The sequence below is a fragment of the Balaenoptera acutorostrata genome, chromosome 5 (assembly GCF_949987535.1).
Source record: "Balaenoptera acutorostrata chromosome 5, mBalAcu1.1, whole genome shotgun sequence".
In the NCBI taxonomy this organism is placed as follows: Eukaryota; Metazoa; Chordata; class Mammalia; order Artiodactyla; family Balaenopteridae; genus Balaenoptera; species Balaenoptera acutorostrata.
Window position 1 is genome coordinate 33,924,927 of NC_080068.1, and position 13,768 is coordinate 33,938,694.

General features: G+C 50.8%; 1 protein-coding gene across 5 annotated transcripts in view; it reads right to left on the reverse strand.

Moving 5' to 3' along the window:
* Positions 1 to 13,768, reverse strand: part of GATB (glutamyl-tRNA amidotransferase subunit B) — a 78,106-nt gene that overhangs the window by 10,226 nt on the left and 54,112 nt on the right. For all 5 annotated transcript variants that reach the window (XR_451673.2, XM_057546676.1, XM_007189410.2 and 2 more), the window contains 2 exons: positions 7,548 to 7,681; positions 383 to 461 (listed from right to left, as the gene is read on the reverse strand). Coding sequence is in view for 4 of the 5 variants with exons in the window: in XM_057546676.1 (XP_057402659.1) it covers positions 383 to 461; positions 7,548 to 7,681 (213 nt within the window). In the remaining variant the exon portion in view is untranslated. The remainder of the gene's footprint in view (positions 1 to 382; positions 462 to 7,547; positions 7,682 to 13,768) is intronic.

Sequence of the window (13,768 nt, forward strand, 5' to 3'; positions counted from 1 at the left end):
TGCAGAGGACGGGAGAGGGAGGACAAGCGCCAGGGAGCAGTGTCGGCCACACAGGGCACGGGGGACGCGCACAGGCCGGAGCCCCCAGGAGCTTCAGGGCCCACCTTTCATGTAAACAAATGTTTGGGAAACATTCCAGGCAAAGCCAAACAACTACCCCCTCTGGTTAGCAAAGATGAGAAGCAAATTACCTGCGTCATACTTAGTACTGGCTTTATTTCATTTGCTAAATAAAATGTTTCTACCTCTCGGTATAAAAGTAGCACTTAGAAGCATTTAATACTTCAATGATGAAATTCACTTAGCGATGGCATTTGAGTTTCACATAAAACATGTACTGGGCTGGCAGGGTGGTTGGACACTTCGGGAGGTGGGGACATACCTGTTTAGCTGCGGATGAAGAGATGGCTTTCCTGTCCAGCAGGTCAAGCAGCTCAGCCAGGGCAGAGGGTGTGACAGGACTAGCAGCCCCAAAAAGGAGAGAAAGAAAAGGAGAGAAGAAACATGTACATTTCACTCTGTCCGTGTATGCACTTATGGTTATTTAAAATCAAAGCACGTGATTTTGTAGGTTTGAATAATGAAATCCACACCCAGGAATAAAAGTAACAGGCCAGTTAGGCTCTATGTTATTTAGTTATTTTGCACTTTAGGATAGAACACATTTTTGTGACCAGTGCTGTTTTTCTTTATTTTACTACCCAACGATAACCGCAGTTTGGCAGAAGTTGTAGTGACAGACAACTGCTCAGTTTAATTAGTCAAAAAAAGGAGGTGGCTGCAAAATTCATGAACCATGACGAGAAGAGAAAGAAACCCAAACCCAGTAATTAAATATTTTCGATTGAAAGATCAGCCTAAAAATTACTTCAAACAAAACCGCTAACAAAGCCAGTTTTCGAGGGTTTTTGTGCAAATATAAATTCTTTTTAATTGTAAGAGCTTGTCTTTTAGGGACGCAGTGACTACCAGCCATGTCGTCGGCCATCCTCATGGGCAACCACATGCGGCTCTCTCCCGCAGGCTCTCAACAGCTTCTCACAGAAGGGCCTGGAATTCATTATACCTACACTTCTAGGAAGGGACTTATTTGCCAAGATCCCATGATATAAAAGGCCGAGAGGCAACCAAACGCGTAAAGTGTCATTAATTGACATTCTGGGGTGAGGGGGGTGGTGAGTGCCTAGGATTAGTGGAAAGACTGAATTACAGACTATTTCTTTTAAAATACACGGTTTTACTACTTTTAAACACATACAGCAACTAGGCTAATGAAACTCTATCTGTCTGAGGTCATGAGGGGACTGGTTTTAAATAGACTGGAACGATTTATAAATAGCACGTTAGTGTGTCTGTGTAAACAAAAGCTTCTGGAACGTTTAACACTACTTGAAAACACCTTCTGTTTAAGTCTCAGTTCCCATCACTCACTATTAATTTCTTTGTTAAGCTCTTAGATAGTAAAAAGGAAACTACCGCTTAGCCCCTACGCCAATTTCCCGGAATTCCATGCCAACCGAGTGCGAGTGCGAGTGCAAGTGCACCAGGTCTGACTCAGGCGCAGTGAAACTTCACAGGGCTGTTCACGTGAGACAGCTGACACACAGAGGCAGCCCACTGTCCTGCAAGTGTCTGCTTATCCCGAAGTATGGATAAAAGATCATTCCAAGAGGATATTAGGTTTGCAGAGTGTCTGGACCACCCCGATTAAATCTCAGCAGGACGAGGGGCAGAGGGCTGGGAAATCAAGACACTCTTTCTCTAACTTCCCACCTTATTGACAAGTAATAAAGAATCCAGGTTGTTTTAAAAATTCGGGTTTCTTGGATGTTCTACGATCCTAGTAAACATAAAGGCCAATTAGAGTGTAGACTGTGTGTAGAACCTGTAATAAGCACTGAGGTTGAACTAGATTTCTCAAGCCTGCAAACAAAAGGGTCCCCACTCCCACATGAGCTGATGACAAAGGGATGTGAGGACGGAGAAGGACAGAAATAGAATACAGCATGACTAAAAATACTTTGCCTTTCATCCAATGACCTTCATTCACTATGAAATATCTCCACTGACTTGGGATTTCTCAATCGCCCTCTTGTACCCCTAGTGCTCGACACATAGTAGGTCAGCAGTATCTGTGTCACAGACTCCTTCCCCCCAACAGGGATGGCTGGGACACTGTGTCTACTAATTCCAGCTGTGCCAGGGCTCACCTCCAGTGAGACGATGACAAAGATCAGGACCTGTCACCCTGGCCTTGAAAGGCCCCCCTCATCAGGTTAAATAAATAAATCAGCCGATTTGGAACAGAACGGCAGCAGAAGCACAAGCTACTGATTGGCTGCTGTGAGATCACGCTGGTTTCTGAGCCGTGAGTGTGTCTCCACTAAAGAAGAGCCTGACGTGGAAGGCTAGTCTCCCATACCCAGCCCAGCGCATCTACAGACAAGGGGAAATGGCATCTCTCAAGCCTTCCAATTTCACCCAGTCCCCTAGAGCTCTTATGGGATCACGACTCCATCTCTAGCCTGGATTCTGGAAGCAGACACCCTGACACCTCCACAGCCACCCCCGTTCCTGTGAAATGTGCCGCCCATAGCAACCCCCAAGCTCATTTTAGGCCCAAGCTCATGGGACACAGAGGCTCGCGGAGAAAGACAGGGAGACACGGACACCTAGGCAGCTTCTCAGCAATCCTTCCGCTCATCTCGCTAACGTCCCAGCGCCCCTGCCTGCCACTCCCACCCAAGCTGCTGTTCTAGAGCATCTCCTTCCCACGCCCCTGCTCAGCACGGACCCTCACCTCCCGCATCATAAGGTCACCCGCTGATGGAAGGCTCAGAATTTTCTAGGGTGCCCGCCTCCTCCTCTCCCATCAAACAGCCCCCTGGACCCATGCTCTTGCCTGCATCACCTGCCACTGCTACGCATCCTACTCGGATGCCAGGTTCCTCCCTCCTGCGGCTTTGACCCCACACCTTCACAAGTGCTCAGATCTGCCCTGTCTTGACAATGCCTCCAAGTGATCTTGCAGTCACTTGCTTCTGCCTGACCTTATTATTATTATTATTTTTTACCAATGAAGAGCATCAGTGGCTACTGTCTGCCCTTGTTGTTTGGATCCCAACCCTATCCCTCTGCAGATGCTGTTCTTTTAAAATCACCTCCCCTCACTAGTTACCAAACGTAATAGCTTCCCACCCTGCTGCAGCCCCCCCTGAGAAAACCCCTTCTCCCTGGGCCTCCCATTCTTTTCCCCCTCCTTGACTGCCCTCCTCCACCTCTTCCCGCTGGCCAGGAGTGGCCCAGCCTCCTGTCTCCCCATACGTTCTAAGCCAGGGGTCGGCAAACTTCTGGAAAGCGCCAGAGAGCAAATATTTAAGGCTCTGTGGGACACACCTGGTCTTGGTCATGTAGTCTTCTTTGTTTTGGTTTCTAAATATACGCGGTAATAACCATCCTTAGCTCACAGGCTGTATACAAACAGGCCTGCGGCTGTGACCTCTAACAGGCTCCCACCTCCTATATCCCATTCTTGGACGCTGCCCCGCATATCACACTGCCGGACTAATCCTCCTGTCAGCCTCAGCCCCTTCTCAGCTCAAAGGCCTTCCCTGGTTTCCTAGCGCCTCAGGAGCTGCTGCCCGCAGCTGACCCGGAAGTTCAGGCCCTCGGCTGGAGTGAACCACTGGACAGCTGCACCTGCCTGATATTACCAGGAAATACTTGGTCACGGAATCAGTAACTTCCACTTTCCTAACTAAATCAAACCTGGTATGAATAGTTATGAGTTATTAACCAAAAAAGCAATATACTCAAAATAATGAAAAAGCCAAGTTCAACAAGTACTTTTCTGGCCAGACCCTTTAAACACCAGTCTTCTGAGAGGTCTTTAAAGATGAACGCTCACTTGCAAAATCACTTCCTGCCAACGTGATCTCTGGAGTGTCCCTTGCCTGGTGTCATCATGAGACTATTGCTAGCTTTGCAGCTACTGCCCTTCTAGGCTTTGGAAACGTTAGCCCAGCTGCCGAGGTTGCTCACTGGTTAATGTTTGCTCCAAGGTGAGGCTGGTATATGCAGCCCAGGCAATGGTTGTCTGAACTGTGTAGACTGTGAGAGCTGCTACACAGAGCTCGCTTCCTGTTCAGTTCCTGTTCTACATAAACTCTAGCACAGAACTGTTCCTTAGCTTCCTCCTTGCTTGACTTTGGAACAACCAAGCACACTTTTATTTAGAGTTTGGTGCCCTTGGAGTTCTTTTTTTCTTTTTTTTAAATAAATTTATTCATTTTATTTATTTATTTTTGGCTGTGTTGGGTCTTCATTGCTGTGCACGGGCCTTCTCTAGTTGTGGCGAGCGGGGGCTACTCTTCGATGCAGTGTGTGGGTTTCTCATTGCAGTGGCTTCTCTTGTTGTGGAGCATGGGCTCTAGGCACGCAGACTTCAGTAGTTGTGGCACGTGGGCTCAGTAGTTGTGGCACGCGGCTCAGTAGTTGTGACGCATGGGCTTAGTTGCTCCGCGGCATGTGGGATCTTCCCGGACCTGGGCTTGAACCCGTGTCCCCTGCATTGGCAGGTGGATTCTTAACCACTGCGCTACCAGGTGAAGCCCCCCTTGGAGTTCTTAAGACTCTAGTGCTTATGAATTGTTTGGATAAATACCAGAGGCTCCAAGTTCCCCTGACGGGCTAATTTATCAATCTCAGCTCCTGTAGAAGCTCCTAAAATGGTTGTTAGCAAACTCCTAATGTCACAGATCAACATATAGAGAAACTGGTCTGGAAGTCAGGGGGCTGGCTTCCGGTCTGAGCAGTTGTGCACCTTACCTCTCGGGGCCTGGATTTCCTCCTCTGCTAAATGAAAGAGCTGAACCAGAGGTAGCTCAGGTCTCTGCTGAGACTGAAATTCAGTGACTCTAGCAATCAGCCAGCAACATAGAAAACACTTTTTTAAAGCTAAGAGTTAGATCTCCTCCCAAAGCTCCAACCGCTCCTTCCCGGAGCCTTTCAGGTGAATGTGGTCTCTTCCCTCTCTGCTTGCACCGCACTGTGAGTAGTTCTAAACAAGAAGCACCCCATTCTGCCTTGAGGTAAAAGCGTTGGTGCACAAGTCCAGTCCTCCCCAGGACACAGAGATTCTTAAGGGCCGGGCCGGGGTCCTGCTTGGCTCTCCACGAGCTCCGCACAGAGGGTGCTCTACAGCCAGTGCCGGATTCACGGCTCAACTCCTGCAACTTTCCACACCCTCCATGTTCCGGCCTGACCCCAATCATATGGTCAACTGTACTTTTCTGCCATTTTCCACCCTCTGCTCCCCAAAGCTGCTGCTTCTTCGCCATCCCCACGCCCTGGTTCCCCACAGATGTCGCCTGGCCCCTCCTTCACCAAGTCCTCTCCATCCTTTCAGGCCCTGGTACAGCTATACCTCCTCCATCAACTCTGCCTGAATGGGCCCGGGCTTTTCAGTGTGAAGACTGAAGTTTCTGAGTAGAGAGGTCAAACCGGAGAGGACAAGAAGGAAAGACAAACAGGCAACAGATGCCATGGGAGTTTGGGGATCAGAGGGGGGGCATCGTTTTGGTACCTCACATACCAGCACGGAATAGAGAAGGAAACGGACACTAAGGGCCCACGGGCACCGTGTGTTTTCCTCTCAGAAACCCTTGGAGGCAGGCACTATCACTGTCATTTACAGGTACGGCACTGAGGGTGACTCATCCAAGGTCACAGCTGGTAAGAAGCCACGTGAGGAGGTGAAACAGAGCCACGTGGCCATGCTGGTACCTGTGCATACACACTGCGAGCAAGAGGCCAAACATGAAGCCAGCATCGCACAGGGGTAACTTCTCTGAACAGACGACTCTTTGGACTCATGTATCAGTCAGCACACGCCTGTCTCCCCGGCTCTGCTTCCCCGTGGCCGTGGGCGCTGCTGCAGCAATGACGCTCCCCCAGACCAGCTGGGCCCCACCACCTGCCTGTGTGTCCCTGATGAACACCCGCTGCTCATTCTCTCCTTCCTGACACTCTCCTTTTCTCTGGCTCCTGTGACACCCATGCTCCTGGTTCTCCCCCTCCTTCTCTGCCCATGCTCCTTGGGTGGGCCAGGGAGTCTCAGGCCCGGTCACACGGTATCCTCCCCGACAGCTCTCACCCGCTCCAACGGCTTCCAGTACCGTCTACACATCGCTGAGTCCACGATCCGCTTACGCTGGACCGTGCACTGCCTTCCCCGAGATGCCATGCTCGGGCTCCCCTCGAGCCGCGTGCACACGCTGCTCTCCACGCCTGGAGCGCGTGCTGGACTTGGTCTGCTGGGCCCCGCTCACCCTTCACTCAGCAGGGAGCTCAGCTCTTCTCTCCCCCTTCTCAGGGCACCCAACTCGCTGCTTTGTAAGGACCACGGGGACCGCGTCTGTCTCACGGACCGGCTTTCCCCACGCTCAGCACAGAACTCAGCCTAGGGCAGGGTCTCAATGAACACGTGCTGAGTTTTGAACAAGTGAGAACTCTGGGATTTACACTCCCAGGCGTCTCCCAGCAGATGCAGGCCCATATATCTGACTGCCTATCAGTCACCCCACGAGGGGGACGTCTGTCCCACAGGCAACTCAAACCCTGCGTGTCCAAAAGGAACATGGCACCCTCCCCACCCGTCCCTCTTCCTTTACCTCCCACCAGGTGGAAAGGCCCCACTCCATCTCACCCCACTGCCCATGTGAGGGAGGCGCAAGTCGTGTGGGGTTGAGATCACTGACCTCACCTTGCTCCACCGCACTCGGGCCCAGGCACCAGGAGTTTCACACGGGCGCGCCTGCAAGAGGTGCCCAACTGGGCTTCCCACCTCGGCTCCATCTTCCATCCCATCCCCCCAGAGGGAAACTGGGGCGAGCGTGCGCTCTCAGGCCTTTGACAGCTGCTGACAAAGGCGTGTGAAGCCCCCCGGATGGCCCTGCCCATCCCTGCAGCTCCCTTGCTCCCTCCCGAGCACCCTGGAGCGTCTGGGCCTCCTGAGCCCACCACGCCTCTTGTTTCTGAGTGTCACACAATCGCATCTATGGTCCAGAATGCTCGGAACCCTCCCTCCACTTGGCAACTCCTCAGGGCTTGGTCTCTGAGGGAACCTCACTCTCCCTCCTGAGGGAAAGCTTGGTTGACGCCCCAGCCTCGGTGCAGGTCCCCTTTCTGTGCATTCGTGGTGGCCTGAACACACCTGCGGTGCAACGGGATCGTACTGAGCCAACTGTCTGCTTTCTTACAGTCTGGATGCCCTGCAGGTAGGAAACTCCTCATCTTACTCATCTGTAGGCCCCCAGCCCAGCACAGTACAAAGGACAGCGTGGACGGTCAGAGATCGGAATAAACGAGCTTTCAGATGTGAAGGGGATGGCGGAGAGCTTTAGACTCTGACATTCACAGGGGATGTCTGTGTCTCGTCAGGAGATCCTGAGGGGGAAGGAGGGCAGAACACCAGCCCTGCCCTGTGTCAACTGCTTCTGGACCTAGAGTTCACCACAAAGGAAAACGAGCCCCCAGACCCCACTCACCTCTCACTGACGGCAAGGTTCTGTTGCTTTAAAAAGCCCAGAAAAGTGTTGAGGACCCAACTAGTCACTTTTTTTGGTTCTGCCCTAGTTTCTTTCATCACATTTTGGAAGAACTCCAGTAGGCCAACTTCATTCTGTAAAGAAAAAGAAAATGATATAAAGCCTCCAAAAAATGGAAGATCAGCATTCTGAAACTGTCACCCTCTGCAGCCCTGAGACATCTACTGGTACTTCCCCAAACACAGAGATGTCACCAGAAAATTCTGATCACTTTCAGTAAATAGCAAGTATTCTACTACTTCTACTACTGTCACCATGCATTTATACAGCATTCTGTCAAAGGAATGAACATACTGCAGAGAGCCTGGACTTTGTGGACCAGAGGACGATGAAACCCGACATCCCCTAAACACATTCGCCCTCTCAGTGTCAGCCATGGGTACCCTACCCTACAACCTTTATCCTTGAGCAGCATGTCTAGCCTGAGTTTACCGTCCTGTCGCTTTCCAGGCCTGTCTTCTCCTGTAAGTCCTAGCGATGGCTAGAAAAAGAAGGTAAGAAAAGCAGCAGATCAAGAAGGAACAGACAGAATATTCTACTTCTGAAAAATCAAAAGTGGATGGTAACTGTGCTTATCTTCACATCTTCCCCAGAGGGGACAGAGGCGGTTTTCACATGTTTTCAAAATGAGTAAGAACACAGGCACGTGACCCACTTAGACCACGTGATGGGTGGAGGGTGGTGCAGGCCTCTGAGCGGAGGGAGGCCCAGCTGATCCTGGCTCTCATTGCGCTCTGTGAAAACAATCACCTGGGTTGGCTCATCAAGCAGACGTGCTTGAAGAAGCCCCTACTGTTCCTCCCCCTCTGGCCCGCCAACTCTGTGAGTCAGAGGCCACGCTGCCCGTTCTCCCTGTGACCAGAGCTCCATCAGTGCTGGGTCATGGCAGCTGCCTGCTTAGCATCGATGGGTGAATCAACGTCTCCCATCGCCTTGTGTTTTCTTAAAAAAAAATCACATGTGAACGCTCACCCTTTATCATACCATGTTCACCTTTAAATATTGGAATTGCCACAATTATGCCTAAGAGTAACCCCCAAGGCACTCATTGAGTTATACACTACATTGCCTGCTCAGATGGATTTGGCAAAACCAAGAAATTTGGCTAAGCCCACCCTTTGTTTTTCAATGAGGAAAATAAAAACATGTTCCACCCACATCTGGGAGGCTGAAGTTTCCAAATGCATTTTAAATAGTAGGTTTCCCCTACCTGCTGAAATTCAAGTCAAACCACACTTTCCTTAAAATATTCCTTTTTAACTTTATACTGCAGGTAAGGCTCTCACCCTCGCCCCTTTCAGAGAACCTTCATTAACCAAAAGAACATTCTGGAAAAATACGATACTGGCAAGAAGCGAGACACACTAACAAAAGTGCTCTCAATATTTCGTTATTGTAGATGCTGTAATATACACACAGGCACACAGCTGCTAAAATAGAAATTCCGTAAGAAAACAAAAACAAAAACAAACTACGTGCCCTTTATAACAGTTGCATTCTCTGGTGACAAGCCTACTGAATAATCCCATAATCATCTCTTGAATCTCTTTTCAAGCTGATGGTATTATTCTGCTCATGCTAACCCAGGGCAAAGGCCACCTCAGCAGCCAACGCTTGACTACAGATAAAGGCAAACCCAGGCAGCATGAAGAGAAAGTTCTGTTTAACTAATGGAAAAGTATTCAAACTTCCACATAGGCACACAAACCACTGGAGAGGGAGAAAACCCGCTACCCGGCCCAAATCAGATAAGCAGGATTCCCTTTGTTCTAACCCAGAGAGGCTGGCCTGCTGGTGAAAAGAGCTGTCAGGAGGAGGACTCTGCCTTGCCGAGGAAAGGTTTTCTAAATCCACCTAGAAATATTGCATTTGAACTCACAGGCCTGGCTGAGTTGCTGGGACGTGATGAATATCTATTCCTCTACCCTTGGGTGGTTTTTTTGTTGGATGGATAACATGGCAAGTCAGATTTCTGTTTGTCTTTTCACGTCAGTGCTGTGAGGCAGCCTCTCCGAGCTGGAACTGTGCTTCACTGGGGGATATGTGGGTTCAGTACACAATCTGCAGTGGACGGGAAAGTCTGCGATCGTGACAGGGCGAGTTGTGGGCAGCGGGGCTGCAGGAGGCCGAGCTGCCACCGCCCGGAGAATGACAGATGGACGCAAAGTCACACATGGGCTGCCCGCTCGGGCTCGTTACATCAGAAGCCCGCTTACCAAGAAAAAAACACACAGCATTCTAGGTAAGGCCTTCTTCGTTTTTCTGTGAGATTGGCAAATACTAATAAGCTTGGCCCAGATCTCAGAGGTCCCTGTGAACATGGTCGCGCAGCCACCTGGTTTTCTCGGGAAAACAATGGACCAGTTAATTCCCTTACATGAAAACCATATTATGAGCAACGCAGGGGAATTCCCTGGCAGTCCAGTGGTTAGGACTCTGCACTTTCACTGCCAAGGGCACGGGTTCAATCCCTAGTCGAGGAACTAATATCCCACAAGCCGCGTGGTGCAGCCAAAAAAAAAAGAGCAACGTAGAAAGGCCACTGCATTAGGGGACCCTTAACGTCCTTCTCAGAAGCAACAAGCCAGCACTAATCTATCCCACATCAGACAGAGCTGAACCTTCAGCTACACAGGGCATCAAGCCTCCCGGCCGACTATGTCTCAAACTGCTCCTTCAAGAGATAGCCCAAGTGGCAAGGACAATTGGTCCTGGCTTTTGTGTAGCACCAGACACTATTCACAGCTCTGCGACTAACTGGGAAGCATCCTTTTCACATTTTAATCAAATTTCCCAAAGCATCCCATGACACGCAGAGCCAATGCCAGGCCAGCCTCTTGGATGCAGACACGAACCCTCCACTGCCAGTGGGTCTGTCCGCTGGTCACTGTTGGAGTGAGGCAAGGCAGAGGGGTCACCTCCCCTTCCCTGCTGCTTTGGGAAGGAACCTGACCCACGCTTGCATCGGGCCCTAAACCCAGGTGCCCTGCAGCCGACTTTCCCAGCCTACCTTCAGAGGTGACCAAATGCCAGAAGACTTGCTGCAAGAGAATGAAGGCTGATTTCTCAACTGCCATTCCTGTCCTAAGTCACACACCCTGGGAATCTGATGATAGGGCAGGATGAGGCTGGCCTATATTTAGAAGGAGAATGAAACCCGATAGAGACAGCTGCCCCGTGGCAGACTCGGAGAAGAAAAAGGCCTCAGAGCACACATTGTGGGACAGCTGGTTATGTGGCAGCGAGTGACCCGTCAGCTATGGGGACCCTGGCTTTATTGCCTGAATACCTGCTACACGGGGATCAGCGGCCAGCCCTGTGTGGGGAGGGGGTGGGGACGGCGCGTGGCTACTGCTGCTGCTAATGATGTTAATAGTAGTTCCAAGAGCAAGAATAACGGGTGCTTTCTCTACATTAACTCATCCAGGGCCACCACCGACTCTGTGGGCAAGGTACTAGTGGAATTCTCTTTTACAGGTGGGGACGCTTTGAGCACTGATTTGCTTGAGGTCCCACGGCGAGAAAACAGTAGAGCTGGGGCTCTGCAGCCTGTGCTCTCACCCTCTGGGTTCCGCTGCCGCTGACGAAGGACAGTCACACCCCCGCCTTCCTGGGGACTGAAACTGAGCACCCGCCAGGGCCGGGCACAACACGAGGCAACTTGCCCATCCAAAGAACGCAGTTCCCCACCACTTGCATTATTTTGAGAGCTGCCGGCTGTTCAAAGGTTCTTAACATACTAAAAATGTAGCAAAGGCCCTCAGCAATTAGCTTAGAAATTAGGAGAAGAAAATGGCGAGTTCAGGTGCTGCCGTCGCCAAGGTACACCTAGAGCACGTGGTGCTCTCCGCTGCGGCTGACACACACCGGTTCCCAGGTCGGGGCGGGGGGGGGGGGGGTACCGAGGAAACGGTGGCACCCCCCATACAGGGCTTCCGGGGGGCCAGGAGGGCGGCCGGAGCGCCCCCGGGGCCTCTCCCCTGCGTCCCTCCACCCCCCTCCCCAGAGAAGTCAAGGAGCGCGCCTGCATGAGTGCTGCCCGATTCTGCAGCATCCCTGACACTGCAGAACAAAACCCTGTTGTCACTCACATAGTTTCGGCCAAGCACATGGTATTTCGTCGCACTCTGGCTCCTCCGATGCGGGTGACTCACGCACGAGGTTACACCTAACTGGGCAGGTCATGCTGTGGGGGGGGAGTGGCTGACAGCTCAGGGGACCCCGTACCTGCAACTTAAGACAGCGGCTCCGCCCGGGCCGCGCTCGCAGGAGCCACGAGGAGTCGCCCTGCAGAGGGAGGTGCCCACAGGGACCGCGCCACGGGAAGAGGGCCCGGCATCCGCACGTCGACGGGAGCTCTGTGCTTCCCCATCACTCCTGAGTCTAATCCTTCTTACAAGGTGAGAAGAAAAAGAACTCGAACCCAACAACTTTGTGAAACATCGCCCTGAAGATAACGTCACTGCTAGTGTTGGGGTGGAAATGGAAATTAGGTGATAGGAAGCCCCTACGAGGGACGGCCATGGGAGGGACTGGGACGGGCCGTGGGGCGGGAGGCGGGGTCTACGCTGTGAACGGAGCCTCCCTTTGCTTTTCACGGAAACAAGGAGGGGCTGTGGAAATCCTTCAGGGAAAGAGAAGGAAAAAAAAAAAAGACTCATTCAGAGGATTCATCAGTGGGGAAAAACAAAAGGTAGTTAATTGGTGGTGTGAGGCTGGCACAGGAAACGGCACTCTCCACCGAGTGTGTGTAGGAAGCTGGAATCCTGAACCATCACTGCCACTTTCAAGCGGCTCTGAAACTGACTCAGGACACCAAGCGTATGCTCTTTAGTCTGACTCAAGGAATACATGATTAGATGGGTCTACAGTCCTGTTCTGGTCCCCACAATTTCCACCTCTGGGTCACGTTCCCAGAGAGCTTGGGAGCCCCTAAAATCTGAGCGAAACTCCGGTCCCATCAATTTCACTTGTGCTCTGTTCCCAGCAAAGCCGGGAAGCACACACCTCTCAGTTGGACTCGGGGAGCGTTCTCACTGACCCCTGGCTTAGACGCGTGGAAATGAGTCTACATTCTCCGTGATGCATTCATTCACTCCAGGAGAGACGTTGAGAGAAACCAATTTGAGAGGAGGACTCTCCCTTGGACAATCAAAATCCAAATAATTCAGGTAATAAAAGTTGACAGCAGACAGGCATAATCAAAGACTGCGAGAATCGGACACTAAGAGAATGTTGTCAAGAAATCAATTCTGATGGTAATCACACTTCAGTGAGCCTAAAACCACTGCTGTCAAAATGGTCCTGACATGGACGAAACCTGTGTTACTCCGCTGCAGCTTTCTGTTAACTGTCCCCAAAAGGAAACCTGTCTACTGTATAGACAGGAAATGAGGCTTCGGGATGGGTTGGGGACAGAGCCCCTGAGAGTCCCCAAGGCTGGCGCTCAGGACTGCACCCGCAGTGGGCAGGTGCCTGGGTCCAGAGGGGCCTCGCCTCTGAAAGCCCCTTGCCACTTGCATGTGAAGTGAATGAACTGTGGGTTTTGCAGGAGTCAAGTTAGAAGACGCACCTTTTGATTCGACTTGACCAGAACAAAACATTGGTTATTTTTTCAGTGTACAGACTAACTGTGAAAGCACCCTTAAGCTGACGAGCACTGGGGGCAATTTCATAAAATGAAGAGTAAAATCGATTTTGAAAAGTGCATGAAGCTGAAATATGGTGAGCGATGGTGTTGACCAAATGGATTTTCCTTCAGCTATGGTTACACAGTGAGTCCTTTGCTCCTCAATAAGTCTGGGCGGTTAAAAGCAGTCAATAAGGTTCAGTTGCTTTTTTAACTATTAGCTTTAAAGTAGTATTACCTATGGGAAATACAGATATCTATCACGGGAAATTATTTTATAGGCAATTCATCCAGACAGAAAACCAGGCCATTTCAAGGTAACCAGAGACCCAGAGCACAACTCTTGGAAAACAATCCATTGGACAACCAACCATCATCATGATATCCTTTCTGTTTCTTTGTTCCTCGGAGACATCGTACCCTTTTCCATGATGTCAGAAACAAAAGATTATGACTTTAAATGGGGAATAACCAGCTGGGCAAATGAATTTGTTCAAATAAGACCACAGATGTTGAGGCTGCACACAAAGAC